The sequence below is a fragment of the Macrobrachium rosenbergii genome, chromosome 55, assembly GCF_040412425.1.
Source record: "Macrobrachium rosenbergii isolate ZJJX-2024 chromosome 55, ASM4041242v1, whole genome shotgun sequence".
NCBI lineage: Eukaryota > Metazoa > Arthropoda > Malacostraca > Decapoda > Palaemonidae > Macrobrachium > Macrobrachium rosenbergii.
The window spans coordinates 35,906,124-35,924,109 of NC_089795.1; the positions used below are offsets into that span (position 1 = coordinate 35,906,124).

General features: G+C 38.4%; 1 protein-coding gene across 16 annotated transcripts in view; it reads left to right on the forward strand.

The window, feature by feature from the left end:
* Positions 1-2,449: 2,449 nt before the first annotated feature.
* Tao (Serine/threonine-protein kinase Tao) overlaps positions 2,450-17,986 on the forward strand; it is a 69,649-nt gene continuing 54,112 nt past the window's right edge. For 6 of the 16 annotated variants that reach the window (XM_067099865.1, XM_067099873.1, XM_067099874.1 and 3 more), the window contains exons 1-2: positions 2,475-2,683; positions 12,449-12,682. In XM_067099865.1, the coding sequence (XP_066955966.1) occupies positions 12,527-12,682 (156 nt within the window). In that variant the 5' untranslated portion in view covers positions 2,475-2,683; positions 12,449-12,526. The other 10 variants (XM_067099866.1, XM_067099875.1, XM_067099872.1 and 7 more) reach the window with 6 other exon arrangements.

Consider the following 17,986-nt stretch of genomic DNA (forward strand, 5'->3'; position numbering starts at 1 on the left):
TCTAGATCCTGGTCTCTTCCTCCCAGACACGAATTATACGATCTTCGTCCATTCTCTCACATGGCTGGACCACCTCAAAACACTCTGACCAGTCATTCACCTAAGCTAACCCTTTTTACCACGTCTATGTATTTACGCAGTTTCCACCGTTGTAATTTTTTTTTTTTACTATGCACAAACTACACAAACAGTGAGGAGGAAAGTACGAGGTCCTTCAAGAAAAACTCAAGATTTTCTTATATTCTGAGTGTTATGGTGATGTGGAGTTGACAGTTAATAGGCCTATAGAGTACCCCTTATGAGTCTTCGAATGTTTCATCACAATTGTATAAAAGACAAAATGAATTTGCGGGTCCCACGGTATCCTCGGTAGAGTGGGATACGAAAAGAAGCCATCTAGAAGTAATACACATACATGTATGTATGTATATATATATATATATATATATATATATATATATATATATATATATATATATAGATAGATAGATAGATAGATAGATATTTCTTTTCAAGTACCATAAACAATCAGAACAATGTTTGTACTATATAAACTATTATAAAGAGGAATCTTAAAATTTCAAAGTTTGGGTTTCCCGATGACTGAAATTTTATATAAAATAATAATATGAAAATGAGTTGAAAAATATGAACAGCGGCAACAACTGACGAACAATTTAAATGATTTGGAGTCTGTACAGCATTGGTTAGAAAAAAATTTAGCCTGTTATTATTATTATTATTATTATTATTATTGTTCTTCATTCTTCTAGAACAAACGAGCGTGTCATCATCACTTGCATTAATAGACTTCAGTAGTTATGGTATACACTACCTCTCTAAAGGTTTTGATATGGAGTATTTGAAGTATTTGGTTCCAAACAATTTAAATATTTATTGGGTGTTTTTCTGAATAATATCTATTGCTAGTATGTTGATGTTAATGACTTCTGCCACTTTCAGTTTTTAATAAGGGTCCACCTAAAGTCATCCAGCTCAGGGGCGTCATTTAACCGGGGCTGGGGCGGGTCACTGGCCACCCCCACAAGGCTCAAGCTGCTCCCCCTTAGCCCCAAGAAGTAACAGCAGCTAGTTTTCCACTATTCCTACCGAAGTTCAAATGTATCATCACATTAAGTTATTATCTATGTGTTAAAACATGTAAAGAACTACCTGCGAACAACAACTGGGGATGACCGGCTATCTTAATTGTTGTTGATGGCCATAGAAAACATATGGTTAAGTCATTTGCTTTGGAGGAGGTAGCGAATGATTTTGCTCGCATGAGACACAGTCGGTACCCATTGGTGTAATTCTATATAGGTATGTAATTAAAAAATCTTATATTATTCTATTTGATTTTGGTACTCAAATTATCAATATTATTACTTTTATATTATTTTATTTTCATTATGGTACTCAAATTATCAACATTATATCTTTTTGTTTCATAATCATAATATAAATTCCATTACACTAATGATGCAGTTGTTTCATAATTCTCATTAATGCCTGGCATTGCCAGCCGATGGTACCATAATTTGATTTGTAAAGAATATTTTTTATTAAAATATAAAAAAATTCATGTTTTCTTTTTAAATGTGCAATCATAAATATATGAAATTTCTCGGAAATGTTACGTTTCTTGATCGTTGTCTGTCTACTAGCTACCAGTGATGATGAGATAAATAAACAGTAGTGGGAGTATGTAATTATTGCTGAAATACCTTGCTCATGTGGCTTCAAAAAGCACTAAAACAGCTCAAAATAAAAAAAAACCCAGCTGATTAGGCTCGCTTCGCTCGCCAAACCATCTTTATCCCCCCACCCCCAACAAAAATCTGAAATGACGCCCCTGATCCAGCTATTTGAATTTGATTATAATGAATAATGGTCGTGAGTGCTTTGAGTAATGGTAAATACTTATTGGTGTATGGAGAGGTAATGGCAACAACGGCATTGCGGACGAATTGAAAAAGGACAGTGAGTTTTACTGAAATTAGAGTACTAGTTTTCGCCTTCAAAACAGTGTTTTTGAAGTGTCTGATGGTAAATCTGTTTATTTGCACAGTGTTGAGCTGAAGATTACTGCCAGCATGGCAATTAGATCTACGAGTCATCAATTAAAGTTTCAAAAGTGATGACATTAGCGCGGTAGATATCGAAATGATGAATTTAGATGTCATTCAGGACTTGCCCAACGTATAGGTAGGTGTCACTAACAATGTTACTTATAATGTTTCGACAAATCATAAGCAAATTTTGGTATAACTAACGCTATTTCTTAACATGTCTTTCGTAAATTATGGTAAGTGATGCGATGTGAAACTTATAGTCACGAAAAAATTTTGCTTATATGGATTATTAGTATGAACGTTAAATTTCGATGTGTACCGTACCTTTGGTTGAGAGTACACTGTTGAAATAACCATGTCTTCTGTACCGTACTGCTGCGTGAAGTGAGTGAAGTGCGCATGCGTCAAAAGACGCCATTTTCGTTGAGATCAGTGAGAGAGAGAGTGAGTAAATTAAATAAAAGTTGGTGTCTACAGAACGCTTTATGATGAGTGGATAACCCAGATACCAGGACTATGACACCATTGAATACGTAAACTGACGGAGAATGTCAATATTGAGGCGATTGCTGGAGGCGTTGTTGTAATATCAGGAGTATTGTGATGAGGTAGAGTGTTTTGACTGCAACTCCTAAAGATGATGATGTTGGGAGGGGGGTGGGGTGCTCCAACGTCAATTTTAGCTCTATAACTACTGCAGGGGGCTACCAGATGTGTTCACGAGGTAAATAATTATGTGTGTTGCTCTTTTCCATTATATGCGGCCACAAAGAAGAGCCTGAGTGGAGGCCGAGGGAGGCACTGGCGATAAGAAGAAAGGTGGTGCATTCATGTCCAACTAAACGATTTCCTGTGGGGAGGAATCTTTTGAGGCCCTTTGGTCCGAAAGACCTTTCCAAGGTTCTTGCCTTCGGATATCGGCCTTAGACCTCCATTATTGATTTTGCCTCATTGGATAATGCACACGAGGGTTTTCAAGGCTGCTCGAACCCAAATGTTTCGAACAGGTGTAGTGAGTGCTCAGCTTTTTCAGATAGTTGTTTAAATGACCTGGTGCCGTAGGTCTACTCGAGAACTCGGAGGCGGCTGCTACCAATGCAGTATTTTTGAAATTACTCTCGTCGGTTTACCAAATGTAGGCTTATAAACATGACGGGGGGTGGGGGAGGTGGGTACTCGTACGTGAAATTGATTTGTTGGATTTTGACATAAGCCAGCCTAAAACTGAAGTTGCCCTCGTCTGTTCTAAGCTTAGCCAGGATTAGGTATGTAGCCCTGGCTACAGTCAGGGTTCCCTTGGCCAAGGTTTTTTAGGCCGTGCCAAAAGGTGAATGACGAGTGAGTAACCTATCCTGCTTATGGAAACAAGCCCATGCTTTGTATTACAGTTTTAAATATAAAATGTTTAAAGCATAATTTCGTGCCTTGGCAAGCTATCCTAGGGTGCCTGCTAACATATTTTAGGGTATCTTGTAACTCTTTTATATAGAAATTCTTATCCATGTTACCCCTCTTATGTAACATACTTTTTATGCTTAGACATAATTTTTATTATAGATTGTTCACAACTGACCAGTGTTAGGATGAGCGTCACGGACTATGGCTAAAAGCCAGATTTAATATATAGCTACTGATATCTACTGAAATAACTTAATTTTGAAAGCTAATGTTTCGCTATTGCCAAGCGTAATCTTTGTAATTGCTGTATTTATATCTAGAAAGACAAGTTCATGTAATGAAGCGAGGCCTATGATTGATCAGTGCAGAGTACCCTTATGCTGAGACCGTTATGAGCTGGGTGCAGTAGCTTTGGGAAAGTACAGTTAAGGGCTAGGTTGGGAGTATTGAACATCGGTTAGGCTATTTTATGTCTCTGGAAATTAAGAGTGCCTGTGATTTCTGCATTAAGCCGTGCTTCTTGCCATAGGACTTTGCCATCTTTATATTTTGGATAGCTTATCTTTTTTTAATAGGATAGCTTCGTATTTACTAGAGTTTCGCTTACAGGCTGGTGAGGTTTGCCTGGTAGAAGATGTTGAATGCCAGTAGTACTTGTGAATTGTGGAATCTCTGCATATGGTACAAGCTTTTTAACTTAGCTTTTTTTACTTTTGTGTGTGTTTGCTTATCTGTTGAGTTTTCCCTTTCCTTGCTGCATTTCATGCTGTTATTTGCTTGTTGAATTTCTGTATATTAGAAACATTGGTTTACATTTCAAGAAACTTATGGTAAACATAATGAGGCCTTCAGTATCTGGTGACAAGTCATGCGACAGTTACTCATTTTACTGTACAACTTGGGTTTCTTATTGCCACAACCATGTTGATGTTTTTTTTATTTTCTTTATTCATGATCCTTTTATTATAGTAAGTGTATAAATACATTGTGATATTTTCTCTCATGCCTTTCCTCATTCAGTCTTCCAGTTTAACACTATTTATAGCACAAGAAATACGAGGTTGACATGTTGTCTATTAATTGATCGTTTGTTAGAGAATTATTGTTTCATGAACCCTGATTTACCTTGTGGCAGATAGGGATTCTAACAAAATCTCATATACAAAAGTGACAGGTATTATACTAAAAGACAAGTTATACTTAAAATCTGGAAGATGAACTGACAAAAAATAATCCACCTGGTAGACCTTGTGAGGGCAAATAGGCAGACTTAGAATTAGTATGGTGTATAAATAGATAATCTTTGTGATTGAGGGGAGGTTTATATCCCATTACAGGCCTATTTTAGAACTATCTCATAACTTACCTTATGAAGATAATGTAAGAGGGAGGGTGTGTCACTCTTCCTCAAGCTGATTTTCATTCCTCCTTCAAAGGTGCTTAAGAATCACTTCTTGTTCCACACCAGAGGGGTAAACTTTTCTAACAGAAATATGGGAACACAGTGGGAAACAAATTTTGGATGGAGGGAAAACAAAAAATATGAATTACAGGGGTACAGTCTAACCTAGGGTGCTGTGTAATGGCTTTCTGTGAGGGCTATGGGGATTTACCACCTCTGGATCAAAGCCTAACCTGACTAATTGTAAATCATATGGACCGAAAAACTATGGTTTCCGAGTGTGATCCCCTCCCTCTTGAGAGACGTGGATTATTGCAATGGTTTAACAAAATGCTTGCAATAGCAATTAGTGTCATTATCGAGAAATTACATAAAAATCTTACAAGAAAACCAATATTTGACATTTTAAAACCCCTCACTTCTTATAAACAATATTTACTCGTACATCACTTTCAAAGTGGTTGCCATGTTGAGAACGTTTATACCACAAATACTATGTTCTATTTTGAGGACTGGTCTTTTCTATAATTATGACTTGGCCAATTGCATAAGACACCATGTGATATAATATTCATAATGAAGCAACATTATTCTTGAATCTCAGAAAAAAGTAATAAAAATTGCAGTGACACACTGGAAAAAAAAAAATGTAACAGTAACTGTTACTAAGTTGAAATATTGATTCTGCCCACTATGAGCAGGCTTTTTCCTCCTGGTTGCTTGTGATTGGTTAGCTGTGAAATTGGGATGACGTTACAGTTTTGGGTGAACTAAGCAGCCTCTTGATAACCAGTACAGTACAGAATTGACTCTTGGATGATGTTCACTATGTGTATATTAGTAAGATTGAATTTCCCAGACTTGTGGAGAGTACAGTTATATCGGATAAAAGGTGCTGGTATAATCGGTAATATCATCATCTTTATGAATATCTTGGTTCAGTATTTTTTTCATAATCACAAACAGCGCTTGATAAATGCATCTTGCTTTTTTAATGTATAAGCCTACCTTAGTGGTCCCCATAGAACACTTGAAGCAAACTTGTATGGTCAGTTCAGTTCCTGTATTTGGGAAATAATTGATCATAGGTTGGCATATCAACTGTTAGTATTATTGTAACATTAGGCATACACATGAAATTATAATTTGAAGGAATACAGGATCACAGGCTTAGACATAATTTTGTGTCAATTATAAGCTGATCCAGTGAAACTTGCAAATGAGTTTATATAAAAATGGATTGTTGTGTAAGAGGTTGATGAAACAAAGATATTTTCATTAAGATTTTATTCCTGAAAAAAAAATTGTTTGAGAAAAAGAAAAGTATGCAGACCTAATTTGGTTGCTTGTCATCCTACCAAGTACTGTATTAAATGACTGCAGTGAATTTGATTTTATGGATGGAATAAAATGTAGTCAAAATATTCTATAAATGGCAGACACTAATAGTCTGCATAGCTCTGAAATAGTGTCCTGTAATTCAAGTCTGCTAATTTGGGTATAACCATTCATTGAGTCACCAATGTGGTCGGGTCTACCTGATATACCAAAACCATTTGACACTCATGACATAATTTACTCATTCCTGTTTTTTATAATTTCCAAAGGGATTTGTACTGTATATTGTTTAATTGCTGTGGATATGTTTCCTTTGGGTGATAGACAAAATGTTTATTTCAGCTACGTTAATTATTGCCAAAATGATTGAAACAGAGGTGATACAAATTGCCATCTTTGCAAAACCAAAGCTAACCAATCAGCTTCAAGTGATAGTTGTGAAGTAGCAGTGTTTAGGGCTATTACATTTAGAGCTGGTTGACTTTTAAGTACAGACAGTGCAAAATTTTACGGAACTGACGTTTAGAAAAGATTGATGCCTTTGGTTGTCCTGAAAATGTTTGAGAAAGGACTCATAATGGTTAGAGGTAAAGTTTCTTAATTATGTAGATAGATTGAGGGCACCATATTAGACTGAATACAGCTTGAACTTTAAATGATAAATTGATATATATGAAAGAAAGATGTAATTTCTGCATCCTACAAATATCTTGGTAACTACAGTGATTTTGATATAGAAGAAAAGTGTTTTATTTAAAATTGACTCAAGTCTATTGTGTACATATTAATTGTAGGTTTAAAAGTAACTCATACTGCCAAACTCTGCTTAGTAACTGGATTTTTGTATTGGATACCTGTAAGTGATCCATAGGCGTATCTCATCTCCATAGGTGGATCAGTGCACCTCACGAGGTTCACTGTAGGTTGTTTGCAATGTCCTTTCAGCCTCAAGCTTGCCTACTTTTAACCCTTTACTGTACTTCTGTTCTTCCTTTCTTCAATCTTTCTGCCCAACCACTCCAACTCCTTCCTTTCACTGTCATAAGTACAGAATGGCTGAAAATGCCCCAGAGCTTCTTGGATCTATGAAGGCCAACAAGTGTTTCTGTAGAATTTGCTTGTGAACAGTCACACTTTGTTTTGATTTGTGTTGTGCATCTCAATTTGCAAGCGTTTTGGTAGTTTATCATGTTAATTATTTCCCCATTACTTTAAATATTTCCCTCTTTTCTTTGTACATTTAAAATTCAAGTCCTCCGCTCTTCTCCCTCATTTGGACAGTATTGGTATTTTTACTTAATTTTTGTATTTAGTAAGTTTATGTCTCCAAATTTTGATTTGTGCTTGTACTGATTTGAATTATATGTAAATGATATTAACTAAGTTTAGCTGTTAAATTTTGGTTCTTAAATTGGCTGATTGTGAATTTACCATGGCAGGACCTACTTGGTACTTTATCTCCTGTATTTTCAATATCTCTCTGTCTTGCTGTCCAACTGCTCCAACTCTCTTTCTTTGTATCGAGCGCTGAATAGCCAGTAGTGCCCAGTGCTTGGCTTACAGTCCAGATTTCATAAAATCCAGTAGATAAAATGTTAATGTTCAAATATTTTTACAACTTTACAAATCAAAAAGATAGATGATGATGATTGATGGATGTTTTAACAATGCATTGGCATCTCAGCAACTCTCTGCACTCAAAAGTTTTTTATTTTCAAAACTGTAAAATAATAATTTCACCAACCTGATCATGTGAGCCTTACCTTATTCATTTACAAAATTAAAATGCCCATCACATATAATTTACTTCAGAAGCAGATAATGGTTATCTGGTAACAATGGACAATCTACAGATTAACTGCATAATGGTCAGTCACTTTAAAATACTTTCACCTTTTTATGTTATTGTTTGTTTACTGGTTAATGTCACCACACAACATGTGCTCCTGCTTCTCCTTCTCTTTTCATGTGTTGGTTAAAGTCATGGCAAAATGCTAGCATTTGCTATTCTGTCTGTATTCAAGTACAGTACAGTACTGGTTTTAGTCACATCATAGAAATGAAAGGTTTTTTACTTTCTCTTTTTCATTAAATAGATTAAAGTCACCATAAGATACTTCCACTTATTTTTCTTTCTCTTCCTTTTATGGGTTAAAGTTACCATCTGTTTTTCTTTGTCTTGACTCCATGAACTGGTTAAGATGCCAGGCAAGTCATGTTCAGGCAGTATGCAATAGTTTGTCATGTCAGATAAGACTCATGCCATCCGTAAAAATATCCGTCAAAGTAACTCACAACTGCAAACACAAAAATGACCTCCAAATGCAGAATGGTAAATGCAAAAGGCTAGACCATAATTTCTTAACAGGTCTCCAAGACTAAGGAACAATTAAAATGAAACAAATTGTGATAAAAAATTGAGATGAAATAAAAAAAGCTGAACAACAACAAAATAAAAAGAAATGTTAAGTTTTTGTATCACACATAATTACAGTGAAAGATTCACACCCAATTTCAGCTCAGTGAATTAAGTCTCATTGTGAAGGCTGCAATAGATCCTCATGGTCTCTTCATCTAAGTCCTCCACTGTTAGCGCTTAGTCCTGTGATGTGTTGAACTGGACATTTTTGGAAAGGGGTGGAGCTGGAGATGAATCATGGGGTGTTGGCTTAGGGAGAGACAGGAAGAAACCATGTTCTTGCTTCTGTTCTCAACAGAAAAGTGAACAGAAATTTGAATGTAGGAGGCAGCGTAGATGGAGAGAAAGATGCCTGATAGAGTCCGTTCGTAAATAATGGCACTGGAGATACACTCTTGACACATGCCTAAAAGTAGATGAGTTCAGAAATCCCAGCGGAAGTCTTCATTGTATGGTGTTATTGAGATCTCTTCCTGGGCAGCATTTACCACTGATCCACCAATCCTTCTGGGCGTGTCTTGCATCTCAGTTGAGCAGAGCACCTCTGTGCATGACATAACCTTGAGATGTGGGTTCTTATCTAGTGGTAATATTAGTTAGCTACAAGGTCACCCTTGCAGTCATTAACAAGCACGCTGAGACACTTGTCACAAGTCAAAAATAATGAAAGTGAAGAACATTAGGGTCTAACACTTACAAAACATTGACAGGCTTACACTCAAAGCACAAATCATTGGTTTAAAGAAAAAATATCGAAAGCTGTTAGAAAATCAACAGATTAAAGGAAAAGCCTAGGAATGAGTAAAATATGCCATAACCAAGAAAAACAAATATTGCAACACAGCCACTTAGGCCATCAAGTAAAATGGAAGATTGAGTTAACTGAGATATTAAAAGGACTAAAATAATGTCAGTGCTAAAAGACAAGAAGCACAATTAAGGAGTACTCACTATAGCTCAAAGCATGATTCTTCACCAAACTAAGCATTTACAAGTACTGAGCAAACTTACGTTAAAGGCAAAACCACAGAGCATAAACACCTGCAAGTGAACACAGACCAAAAGGTGAATGAAAATCATGAAGACTTTCCAAGAACCAGAAAACATTTTTCCTGGGAAGAGCAATGAAGAAGTTGACTAAACAAGTCACACAGAGTGAAGTAGCCATTGTGCCATACACAGGACTGAGCGTTGACTAAAACTGGCACTAGTCAGTGTGACTGGGTGCTCCTTGTCTGCGAAGGCATGACAAATGATTGATGGGTATATGGCGAGACAGTTTAAGAATATTTTTTCATACAAAGCGATTAGTTATGATTTGTCTCCCAATCCCATTATTTCTCACAGCTCATGAATTAGGTGGGACAAAGAATGACTTGTAGATGTCTTAGACCTGGGAGCTGCTTACACATGCATAGTATAACTATAGTACATTCATATCAGCATTTGGTGCCAGCGCTGTCTCACACGCCTCCTGATTGGCTACGTCAGCCAATCAGCGCTGGAAATGGCCAGTGCACCCTCTCAAAACTCCCGAGAGTGATAAACATCTCCTCGCTCCTGAGACCTGAGGCCATGTCTTTCAAAAGTTATAACTTCATTAAACCTCAGTCTTACTCAAAGAATAGCAGTGTTTCCCGCCTCTATCACTAAACATGCTGTCACGGTTGAAGGATTATATCACTGAATCAGTTCGTGATCGCGTCTTCTGATAGGGGTGCATACCATAGGCCTACTGTCAAGTGCAGCTGGTCGCACTGCAGAGAAGTTATCTCTTTATTCAGACGGCAGATGAGTCATACAAATCCTAGACTCGCTTTATTAAAACTAGAATGCAAGATCTGACATACAAGCTCATTCAAGTATGGCCCCAAATAACAACTAGCTAAAGCAAAAGATTCCTCTAGAAGTAAGGAATGTGTAAGCAAAGCTATTGGCTGTCTGGAGAAGCTATATAGGCCTAGTCTGGGCGTGCAGCATCCCTGTACATTTTAATATTCTTAATCGCTTGTTTGTTATTTTCATATTGGATTGACAGCCCTACCTATACTTTGTAGGTAGCATGCATCCATGACAATTGCTACGTAAATTTTATGAGACACAAGGCAAGAAATGATGAATGCACTGCGATGCCATGTATGAATGAAGAATACATTTATCTTTCAAAATTTCTTGATTATTTCACTGCCAAATATCTACCATTGCTTTATTGAAGTAAATAATTCATATATCATTATAATCCTTCAACCATTGGCTTGACATGTTTAATGATGAAACTGGGAACACTACTATTCTTTTGGGCAACCAGGTTTAATAAAAGTTATAACTTTGAAAGACATGTCTTCAGGTCTGAGCGGAGATGCACTCTGAGTTTTGAGAGACTGCACACTGGCCATTTTCTGTAGCGCCAGGATTGGCTGACCACTAGCCAATCAGGAGCGTCGTGGCGGGACGGCAAGTACACCAAATGCACGGCTGATGAATGTAACAGGCAGCATACTGTAGGTTTATATAATGTATGTGTCTCGCATATATTCCGAAAGGGATTGAAAGATTTTGGGGTCTGTCTGTATACAAGCCAAGTGGTCAGCCAAGACAAAGATTAACTGTACTGTACTTTATATATTTGGTAAATAAGAGTTTGCTCATAGTTGAGGCTTACCCTGGTGAAATTAATGTGGCTATAAATGGAAAGGGCATCACAACTGCCTAAGTTGTTTCATGTTTTGTGACCATAAATGTAATTCAGTTATATGCATAAATCAGTGAATAACCATGTTGAAAAGAGTTTGACCTCTAATTATTATAATAACTTTCTCACCTTTGGTTCAGTGTTATGTATCTTTCACTCAAGGAATTGCCTTTTAGAAAATTAGTGATTAATGAGTGTAGTTGAAGAGCACTCGATGCATTTATAAAAATACTGCAATAGGAAAACGTCAAGAACCTCACTTCCTTTGTTTGTTGTCGTAAAATTTTATTGGAAGGCAAATTCTGATATGACGCGTGATGACAGTTATCAGCAGGAGATCCACAAAAAAGACTTGAAGCAGGTAGATGTGCTGTGCACAGTAAGTTTAGTACTGAGTAGCCAATCTTACAAGCTTGATTATTCACCATTAATTTGTAGATGGTGCATCTGCTAATTGTAAGGCTAATGAAAAACCATAAAAATTATTTCCAACACATCAAATTTGACAAGACCAACCTTTAGCTATTAATACATTACATGTGTTATAAGAACAAAACAACAGCCTGAATAGCATCCCATCACAGTTCTGTACTAGAAACTGTACTCTCGGTTAGGATGACTGTGCTGTGCTTTAAAATTTGGATGAAGTCATGTGAGGCCTCAATTATAGTGTACTTTGGAATGAGTTAGATAATAAAACTACCCTCTCCTACTACATATCTAAGAAACAAGCAGTCAGACATCATTGGAATACCACTGTCGTAATTACTTTTGGAGTACTGTGATACTTTTCATAATTTTCACTCATAAGACCCTGCTTTCACTGTTACTGTATTTTATGGGAACTTATTCACATATAAGTTGCATGTTGTAAGACAGTAGATTGGACACTATAAAGATTTTGAAAATGTTGACTTTTGGGGTTGACATAGTTTTTTTTTAGTGTATAAACTTTGTTGACTTTTACGAGTTTTGCAGGTTATTCCCTGTGATTACTGAGGGCTTAGTTGAATTTCTTTCTGATAGATTATGGTTGTGTGCCCTGAACGAAAAATTTGTACAAATATACACAATGCAATGTGTTGGTGGGTTAATTGACCAAATATTGATCCTTTTGATTGCAGATGTTGGTGTTTGAGTGAGTGATGTAACTAGTAAGGAAACGTAATCATCTCGGGAGCTTCGGCCGCCTCACCCCAGAAATGGCCACTCTTTCTCGGCCAGGGAGCCTCCGTAATCCAGAGGTGGCCGATTTATTTGACAGAGATGATCCTGATAGGCTGTTTGATGATCTCCGAGAAATTGGACATGGAAGTTTTGGAGCTGTTTACTATGCACGGCATGTGGCATCAAAAGAGGTTAGTCTCTCTCTCTCTCTCTCTCTCTCTCTCTCTCTCTCTCTCTCTCTCTCTCTCTCTCTCTCTCTCTCTCTCTCTCTCTCTTCCATCCTTCCACTTACAATATAACTTTATTTTTTAACAAACTACCTGTTGAGGTGGTAAGTAGCACTGCTACTTAGTAGATGAAGAGAAATTAGTGTTTAACACTGCATTTTTTTGTATTTTGAATGTGTATCCATTGATTCTCAGATGCATTATACAGATCCCGTAACCATTAATCAAAGAGAGAATTAATCAGAGAGATAAAGAATGCTGAATATTGTTTAAGAGTGGTAAAGGTGCAGATATTGACAGTGATCAACAACTTGCCATTGCTCCACTAAAGCTAAAAATACGATCACCCTACAAAAAGTTAACAGAGGATCAAGATTAAAAATGTGGTGCCAAGAGCTACAATTTTTATGGTAAAAAATTTTCCAAAAAAATACAAATATTAAAGCTGAAGTAGGAATGCTACCCACTTTGTATCTTACCAGTGTACATAAAAAACTGGAAAGTCATAAAAAGACCAAAAATCCAAGCAAAAAAATAGGTTCAGGAAAGTTCTGCTTGTAGATGAGATGATGAAAAGGAGACTGGAGGTGGCTTGGTCATTTCTTGCACACAACCCCTGGGAGAATAGTACTTTATAGTGTCAGATGGGTGGGCACCAGAAGAGTTGGAAGACCCAGACCTAGTTGCAGATGGGTGGAATGTTGTGGATAATAAAGCACTGGAAAGACATGAATGGCACACTGTCTCTGATCATAACATTAAATTTTTGGGGAAACCTTTTAAAGGAATTTTATGAGATATCAGTATTTTGCTTGGATTTTATCTTTTCAAGGTTCTCAAGAATAAAACAATTCTATTTACATGCAGTACTATGTTTGCTGTTTGTATGGTCATGTCTTGAGGGAAGAGGTTTATAAAGTTTTGTGTCCTTTTTGTGTATTGTTCTATTATAACTTGGCAAAGGCCCTTTCATTACTTGCTTTACAATCCAGTGTATCCTATAGGAAACAAATGCTTTATCTCTTAAGGCCTACCCTCATGCAAAATATGGTATCCTTCTCCCTCTTCCTTGGTTACACCTAAACATTTCAGGCATTGAAAATCCTATATGCCATTTATATTCTGCAGTCTTGATGATCTTGTGTAATACCACCAGTTACACACAAATACAGAATACTGAGTTCACTCCAACATTACCGCAGCATTTATATGGCCATTTTTGAGACTATTTTCCTTGCTTTATTTCCAGTTGCCAGTAAATGTGTGTTATTTACCTTAACTTTCAATCCTCTCCTGTAAATTACACTTTCATCTTCGAATATTTGATATGACTTTGATTATGCTGTTGACACTAGGTCATCTTATAGCCTCTCTTAGGCCCCCCTTTCTCAATTGGCTGGAAATTCTTCCTTGACAATACCTTATCAAGGATGTACTCTTTTGGACATAACCATTCTAACTCCTTATTTTGGATTTGGGAATGGACTTCTTACAGCTCACCCTCTCAGACAGAGTGCATTGTTTTCCCGCCTGTATAGCAGTTCAGGCTGGTTAATGATGAATTGATTGAAAAAAGTGTTTTTACAATAAAACTAAACTTTTATATAAGTAACTTCCCAATTAATTACATAGCTATAGTTTCTAACTAGTCTGACATTTAAATCTGTACTGCAACGCTTCAATTTGTTTAGTGCAGATGACCAAAGTACCGCCTACCAATGGTAATACTAGAACCAATTTCAGCAGATAATCATCTCTGTTTCTGTTGTCCTCGATGTAAACATCAGATATTTGCGGCGGATTTTTTCATCATTTGCTGGTTAATTACCTAATCAGATTTCAGTGGTGTATTATAGCTGATTTTGAGTAACCTTCAAGCTTATACTTTCAGGATCAGTATTGTGTTATTAAGATCTGATTCAAGTTCATTATTTTTCACAAAATTGATTAACTACTTCCTTGATTTCCACTTAGTAGTGGAAAATCTGCTACTGGTGATATAGAAGTAGTCATTGTCCACTTAGCCTAGTATAGCTGGGCTATAGACTGTTTTCCTGAGTAGAGATAACTTAGCGGACTAGCGTGAAGAGCAAAACTTAGTTAAAATACCGACTGAAGAATGGTTGATTTTTCAATGAGTAGCATAATAAGTCACATAAACCTTGTATTTGCTACTATCCTTGCAGAGTAGCATAATAATGAACTTTGTGTTTGCTACAACCTTTACCGAGTAGTGTAATAAAACGTAAACATTGCATTTGCTACCATCTTTGCCAAGTTGCGTAATAAAGCGTAAACATTGCATTTGCTACCATCTTTGCCAAGTTGCGTAATAAAATGTAAACATTGAATTCACTACACGACCGATATTTTCGGTAATGAAATATATATATCTGCAAATCTCAAATAATCTTTGTTAGGAGTTGAGATTTGTCTGTATGATGGTACTCTGTGTACTTCAAAGAATTAATTAAACATCATCTTCTTACACTTTACTTTGCAGAGAACTGAAAAAGTGTAAGGGCCGAACATAGTAAGGAGAGAAATGTGCTTAATTTGGTTGTGCTGGGCTTTTGGAAGAATTTACATTCTTGATGGCTGAGAATCGGCCCTGAATGCCCAGGTGCGCTAACCAGCTCCTGCTCTTGATGGCCAGTTGCCTGGTGCCATCTACAGCCTGGGAGCACCCAGCACCTGGAACCAGCTCCTGATCGTCTGGTACCTACTCTCCCCACATCCATTTTTTTCTCCTGCTGCTAGCCCTCTAATTTTTTTTCTACTTGCTACCGTGCCTGGCTCCCTCGCTTCCTCCCCATGCCATTGCCAGTCTTGTCTCTTGGTTAACAGAAGTTAACTTTGTAATAGTGAAGTGTTGTGCAGTGGAGGAGGTGTGTACTTGTTCCCCGATGCTCCTAGACAGAAAGCCCCTGTCAAGCTCCCCTAAACCTGGGAGGAGGCATACTGTAAGTCCATGGTAGGTTTGGGGGTTACACACAGGTAGTCGCCCCCTCAGTTTAGCCTGTTGCTGGTCCCAGGTATTGACAGACAGCCACTGGAAAGTCGTCTTACTGGATGTGTAGTGGAGGATGTGGCTCTCTGGCCCTATCGGATCTCCTAAACCCAGTCCCTGTCAGACTCCCCTAAACCTGGGAGGAGGCATACTGTCGGTCCATTGGAGTCCCAAGGGAGTTTTGCCCCTGGGTAGTTGCTCCTCAGTTGATCCTGCTGCCTACAGGTCTCGACGGATAGCCATCGGAAAGGCGTCCATGGGAAGTGCTTTCTTTGTTCTCTATTGATATGGATCCCAGTGTGAACAGTTAGAGATAGAGATACAGATAGAGTCCGAGCGCCCAGTGTCCTAGCGGCTGGTGTCCGAGCATCCACATGTATCCCAGTGTCCGAGTGTCCACCTCTGAGTGCCCAGTGGCTGCTGAGCGCCCCAGTGTCTGAGTACCAGTGGCTGCAGAGCGCCCAGTGTCTGAGCGCTCAGTGACCAGTTGTCCACCCGTCTCTCTGGCGCCAGCTGTCAGGCATACGGCACCAACCTGCTAGGACCTGGTGGCAGTTCCTCTTTGGCTCGGCACCTGACTTTTTAAGAACATACTGTTGTTCTGCCTTGTGCCCCAGTTCTGATTACACAGGAACCAAGTCTGCCCATGGACATAAACAACTGTGTCAGAGTTTTTAAGCTTGTTGGTGGAAGCTTCCTCTTTTGGTTCTTTAATAGAAGTCTTTCAAGATTGAAACTGGGCTTTAGTTTAAAGGAGCAAGACAAGTGTCTTTTGTCTTTCCTCCCTCTAGTGCCTAGAATGATCTAGGCCTTCTTGTCATGTTTATTGGAAGCCCTAATTTTCTTGACTGATAACAGGAGCACTGGCTAGAGTCCTCCTTTGGTTTTCATTCTCATCTCTTGGGATTTCGGGCTTTTCTTTCTGCCATACAATCACTACCGCTTTCAGACAGTGAATTCTAACTCCTTTTTCCCTCCTTGCTTGGAACCTTAGGGGTTGAGCCTACTATGGACTCTGGTGCCCACCAAGACGTTGCCAGGTTGGACAGTCTTTGTATGAGATTTTTTGAAACTTATCCTCCAATTTTCATCCAATTCCTAGGTTTCTGTCGAAGACTGAAAATGCTGTAAAATTCTTCACGGCCACTGAAGATATTCATGTTGATGATTGTCATACTCCGCTTTCTGTCAGTGGTAAAGGAAGCTAGCCTCTCACGTCCTTATTGCAGTTTCGCTCTTTGTTGACTGACCTCAATTGGGCTCCAAACAGAAGAGAAGCTCCTTGCACTTTTTCAGACCTGCTTTCCTGTGCAGTGCCAAAAACTCCTGGGTTCATTCCTGAGCTCCTGGTGCCAACTTCCTAGCACATGACGCCGTCTACTGAGCGCTTGGCACCTGTTTAAGAGCACTCAACAATATCTTTCTAGTGCTCGGATACCGCCGCCAAATGCCTAACTTACGCTTACGGTACCCAGGCTTTTGCAGTTATGGAATTCTTCAAGCCTTTCAGATGATATTTTCCGCCATGAACAGTCCTGCATGTTTTTGTTCTGTACGAAGGTATCGTCAAAGTCCATGCAAGGCGTTATCAAGGTCAGTAATGTGGAGTCCGCAAGGATATCGACGTGTCCTCATGGCTGTCTTTAGAGTTTACAGAGTTGGCAGCTAGTCCTCAAGGTTGTCTGCAATTCTGCATGTGGGTCTACAGGTTCGCTCATTTCTCTGCAAGTCTGCATGGTTATCAGCGAAGCTTGTCCCACAGCCCCTTTTTCCTTCGATTAGAAGACGAAGTTCAATTAGAGACAAACCAGACAGCCCCTTCCTTCAGTCTTTATGGCTATTGAATGGAAACCTTATAGGTGCAGGAAGCACCCTTCCTTGTCTCCACCAGACTATGGGAATATCGTAGGCTCTTATGGGACAGGGTCTTCCCAGCTCGAGGATCTGTGCTTTGGCCTCTTTCCAGCACAAGCCTTCTATGGAGTCCTCGCTCGTCTTGTATTTGACTTCGTTTTTTCCAAGGTATGAATATGAGTCCTCACCCAGATGACTGCTGGATGACTGACTTTTTTGATCCCATTCAGTGGAAGTGCTCGAAGGCTTTTTGAACTCAGCCAGAAACCTTTGTTTTTTCTCACAGCCCCGAGTCAAGTCGGAACTACGGTGGTAGTTGTCAGAACATCTACTTTTGGAAGGGGAAGTTCCTTCATCCTTGAGCCTAAGCCTAGTTTTCAATGTCTCAGATCGAGGTTGGGAGC